Source organism: Penaeus monodon, chromosome 2 (genome assembly GCF_015228065.2).
Source record: "Penaeus monodon isolate SGIC_2016 chromosome 2, NSTDA_Pmon_1, whole genome shotgun sequence".
NCBI classification, from domain to species: domain Eukaryota; kingdom Metazoa; phylum Arthropoda; class Malacostraca; order Decapoda; family Penaeidae; genus Penaeus; species Penaeus monodon.
In genome coordinates this window covers 4,649,792-4,655,239 of record NC_051387.1, presented here as the reverse complement: position 1 = coordinate 4,655,239, position 5,448 = coordinate 4,649,792, and the positions used below count along the sequence as shown (strand labels likewise).

Here is a 5,448-nt window from a genome sequence, read left to right as displayed (position 1 = left end):
CTAGACACTGGACTCACTACTCCCACACGCACTCCTGCACTCGCCAGGTTCATGAGGTGAGTTTGGGGGGAGTGAGAGGAGGTGGGTGGGGATAATCAGCTGATTCTTTCATTCATCAGGAAGCAAGGGTAAATAAGACACGGGGGGCGGGGGTGAGAGGGGGTTGGGAGGGGTAATCAGCTGATTCTTTCATTCAATAGAAAGCAAGAGTCAACAAGAGACGGTATAAAAAGGTGAGTTCGGGGTGGGTAAGAGGGGGTGGGGAGGAGGGGGATAATCAGCTGATTCTTTCATTCACGAGGAAGCGAGAGTCAACAAGACACGGTATACAAACGAATAAATACACAAATAGTTAGAATAAAAAGCGCAAGTGCAGAGGACGGGTAAACAAACTGGTGAAGAGACAGCTGTGTTTCAGAAAAGAAATTCCAGGATTCACAGTGTCACCATATGCATTCCAGGGAACAAACCCCGTCTTTAACAACTCTACAAGTCTATAAAAACCTCGGCGCTTGCCAAGAGAAGAAGAGAAAAAAGTCCATCAGATTTCCGAGGCAGCACGTGCCATCTCCCTGAGAATTCCAGCGGAGAGTGTTAACATTTTACTTTCCTCTGTTGTCTGTCTTCCTTTCTCACGCGCTCTGCTCGCAATAAAGAAAACCATTAAGACACGCCACATACTCATCAATTTTTTTCTATAGTATCTACAAACCTACACACTCCACACCCGACAGCTTAAATCCGAAACATTAATATAGCTTAACTCTCTCTTTGTTGCAACTCCTCCAAACTAGAGAAGTCCCCCCTCCCTCCCCTTCAAGCCGTTCCCCCTCCGCCTTTCCACAGAAAACGACGGAAGTGGCCCTCTTGGTGAGGCCAGAGTATCTTTAATTAGCACGCGACCTCTTAGCTCACTCGCATCCAAATGAACAGCACTTGGCTTCTTGTTCTTATATCATTTTATCTGGCATTTCGGTGTGTGTCCTCCGTCTGTGTCACCAGGTGTTGGCGAGTGTATCAGGCGCGTGGTTTGCGTACGTTTTGTCTCTTTGTTCAGGGTGATAGGTATTTTTTCGATGATTTGATTTTTTTTCCCTTTTTGGGGGGTGGGGGTTATTCGTGTATGTTTCGTAATGATGTCCTTGTGTCTTGAAGAGAGTCTTAGTTGCTTATTAATATGGTAGGTCTTTGTTTATATGAAGAATATGAAGGTTTGGAATATAAAAAAAAGTAGAGTGGGAGATACTCGAGAACGAGATTAAAAAAAAAAAAACTCGCCCAAAAAAGAAATTCAAAAAGAAAAAGAAAGAAAGAAACAGAGAGTGGGTGAGTGAGTGGTCGAGAGTTAACGAAATGAGAGAGTGAGAGAAAGAGAGAGAGAAAGGAGGGGGGGCATGGGAGGGAAAGAGTGAGAGATAGATCGAAAGAGCGGAGGAGGAAGAAGAGAGGGAATGTAATGGGAGAGAGAGAAGGGGGGAATGAGGGGAAAAGAGAGTGAAAGAGGGAGGGAGAGAGAGAGAGAGAGAGAGAGAGAGAGAGAGAGAGAGAGAGAGAGAGAGAGAGAGAGAGAGAGAGAGAGAGAGAAAGAGAGAGAGAAAGAGAGAGAGAGAGAGAGAGAGAGGGAGGGAGGGAGGGAGGGAGGGAGGGAGAGAGAGAGAGAGAGGAAGGTAAAGAGAAAGCAATTAGGAGGAAGGGAAAGGGAAAGAAAGGGATCGGAAAAAGGGAAGGAGGCAAGTCACGAGAGAAATAGAGTGAGACAAGGGGAGGAAAAACAGAGACCAAATAGGAGAGAGGGTCTAAGGGACGGAGAGACGAAGAGAGAGAGAGAGAGAGAGAGAGAGAGAGAGAGAGAGAGAGAGAGATAAACAGAGACAGAGACCGACAGGCAGACAGAGACAAATAAACAGACAAAACAGACAGAAACAGAGCTTCACGAGCCTCACAGCCTCCTTCTATCCCTTCCGCCAGACGTCCCTGAGCGCCGTCCACCTCTCCACGCCCGCCTCCTTCGACGGTTCCAACGGCGAGCTGCGGAAGACCCTCTTCGGGGCGCCCTGCGACGTCTCGCCGCCCTTCTCCTGGCGGGAACTCCACCACAGCTACTTCGGCTGCCAGAACACGCCCACCGCCATCTGGCTTCGTGCTGGGGCCTCGAACGTCTCGCCGCCGAACCTTCGCGACATCATCGACGAGTTTTTCCCGCCTCAGATGGGGGAGACGTCTGTCAGCGAGCAGTGAGGGAGGGAGGGTTTGAAGAGGGGGAGGGAAGGAGTGAAGGGGAGAGGGAGGGAAGGGGAGGAAGGTGGGAGAGGGAAGGAGAGATGGGGGGGGAGAGAAGGGGAGGAGTGAGAGGGAAGGAGAGGAGGAATGAGAGGGAAGGAGAGGGATGGAGAGGGGGGGAGAGAGGAAAGAAGGCAAGGAGGGAGAGAGATATAGGGAAGACAGAAGGGAGAGGGAGAGGGACTTCTCTTGCTAGGAGAGAAGAGAAATTCGATTAGGGAAGAGGAGGAGGGAAGAAGAGAGGAGGAGGGAGGGAGGGAAGAAAGGAGGGAGAGAGGGAGAGCGACTTTCCTTTCTGGAGAAGACGAGAAATTTGATTAGGGAAGAAGGAGGGAGGGAGAGGGGGAAAAAAACATTATTATGAAAGAAAGAGAAAGAGGGAGGGGGGGGAGGGAGGAAGGAAACTCGATTAGGGAAGAGCCAGAGGGAAGAAGAGAGAGGGGGAGGGAAGGGGAGAGGGAGGGAAGGAAGGAATCCTGAGGAAGTGTAGGGTTAGTGTATAATTCTTTTTTTCATCTGGCGATCCCTATCAAGGTGAGGATTATGACGATGATGATGACAGACGAAAAACTAGACAATTATAAATAGAAAGAGTATTGTAAATTAAAAAAAAATCGTTCGGTGGAAATTAATATAAAATGAAGTTTCAATTTAAGGGTACATATACTGCTCGAAAAAAGTTTTTAAAAAATCTAGTAATAAGAATTTTAGAAAATAAATACAATGGTGTTTAAAAAGGTGAATCATTCAAGACAATGTCGCGCTGATAAAGTATTAGATTCCGAGATTCTGGTACAACTTTATAAGAAAAAAATTGAAGAGTCGCAATACACTTTTTTATTATTATTACAAGAGGTATAAACAGAAAAATCCAAAGTTTTGTTCAGCAATCTCCTTGTCTAGATTTAAGAAACGAACGAAAAAAAAGAGAAAAAAAAATTATCTTTAAAAAATATCACTCATTATTAGGAAGACTTTTTTCCTCTCATATACACACGTGTCTTCTCTCTCTCAAATATACATCCATGTCCTTTTATCCAGATATACATTCATGTGTCCTTTTCCCAGAGAGACACATGAAGGCCAGACAATTTATGCGCAGACACACATGAGGAAAAGAGATCGCACACACTCACGCACATGTGGAAAAAAATTCAACTTGACTTTTTATGCATGCTGATGACGGCCTGAACACATGTACACACACACACGGATGCATTCACGTACACGCAAACAGACGTATGAACACGTACGCAATGACAGATATATTAATACGTACACACAGACAGGCATATGGCCACGTAAACAAAGACAGACATATTAATACGTACACACAGACAGACATATTAGCACGTACACAAAGACAAAATTATAAACACGTACACAAAGACAAACATATTAACACACACACACACAAACAGGAAGACAAACATCCAGACACAAACAGACATACTAACACATACCCACATACATTTTCAAACGTATGCACACACACACACACATTCGTTCATAAAAAAAAATCGCTCTGTCATAAACGCGCACAAGACACAGAATGAACAAGCGACAGTTGCACACTTCTCATTCCTCGTTCAAAGTCTGCTTAAGGCTCCTGCAATTTCACTGTCATTTTAGAATTTTTACTGTCGTTGACAAGTTATCTTATTTATAGACTGCTTTTGCGTGCATACGTGTTGTATGCATGTATAAGACTTAATATTAACCGTATAAAGGAATAATCAAATTAAAAGATAAATAAATTTATTATAACTATACAGTAATTATATATATATATATATATATATATATATATATATATATATATATATATATATATATATATATATATATATGGTATGTATGTATATGTATACTGTATATGCATGTATGTATGTATATGTAGCTTGTATGTGTGTATGGGTCTGCATATGCACAAGCCACTTTATAAAGCGTGCGAGAGTGTTTGCAAATGATGTATGTATTGTTAACTGTTTATCAAGCAAGATTTATACCCTTTCCTCCTTGTTCCATAAGGTCTGAATAATTTTGCCTGTGTATATACCCGTATGTACATTTTCCACGCATACGTCATGACTGTGTGTATATTCCGAGTATAGCGTTTTAACTATTCTTTAACGTTTTATTTTAACGAGCGTTTTAACGTTGTAGTTGACTGTCCGATGAGCACGATTTTGATCTCACGTTTCTCGTACAGAGCTTTGTCCTTTGCCCCGGGCGCCGGCACTGTCTCTTACCCAGTGATTCCTCTTTGGTGTATTTGGACCGTATTTGTATAAAGAATAAAGATGAATATTGCCTGCGTGGTTTCCTTTTCCTAGTCGGCGTGTGTGTGTGTGTGTGTGTGTGTGTGTGTGTGTGTGTGTGTGTGTGTGTGTGTGTGTGTGTGTGTGTATGTGTGCGTGTTTGTCTATTTGTTTTGTTTCTTTCCCCTCCAAAAAAATGAATAAATAAAATGAAAAAATAAAATAAAAATAAAAAGTAAAAGGCATGTAATCCTCCTATACGTGTTATTAGTCTTTAGCGAAGAAACATAAGCTCTACGAGGAGATAGGGAGTATAGACTGATCTATAGTCTAAAAATCTATAAAAGAAGAAAAATAGAACTGTACGAGGAGAAAAGAAAGCAATTTTTCCCCCGCCAAAATATAAAATAAATAAAATTTGAGGATCGGGGGCTCTTACAGCATCTATAGACCCCTATTTTCGTCCCTTGGAGACATAGAAGGCGATAAAGGAAGGAAAAAAGAGAAAAACGCAATTACTAAAAAGATAAAATAAAACCAATCGGGCGTAATAACATCGCTTACGAAGTATGGAAATCCCTGTAGGATACCAGCCTAAAATTTAAAAAAAAAAATCAAACAAGAATATTCAGAATCGTATTAGATGCCGAGGAGATAATGAATGAATTGAAAAACATTATGATTCAATAAATAACAGCAGGGGAATAAGCTAACAGGCCACAAAACGGAGCTAAAGGAAAGAGTGTCTGCATAACCGATTAGAAAACGAGGCTAGAATCAGGAGAAAATTGTTTTAATATCTTGCCAATGAGAAGCACATGGCTGCTGGCTGCAATAAAGGAACTGCATTGTGTATTCAGGGACCTCGAGAAGACATATGATCGAGTAAGAGAGGAAATGTGTCAAT

At 42.3% G+C, this 5,448-nt stretch overlaps 1 protein-coding gene across 1 annotated transcript in view; it reads left to right on the top strand.

Annotated features, from left to right (window-relative positions):
* Positions 1–2,274, top strand: part of LOC119580561 — a 51,173-nt gene extending 48,899 nt beyond the window's left edge. Inside the window, exons 6-7 of the mRNA XM_037928679.1 lie at positions 1–56; positions 1,969–2,274. The exon at positions 1–56 is cut by the window's left edge and continues 49 nt beyond it. Of these exons, the coding sequence (XP_037784607.1) occupies positions 1–56; positions 1,969–2,238 (326 nt within the window). The 3' untranslated portion in view covers positions 2,239–2,274. The remainder of the gene's footprint in view (positions 57–1,968) is intronic.
* Positions 2,275–5,448: the final 3,174 nt, after the last annotated feature.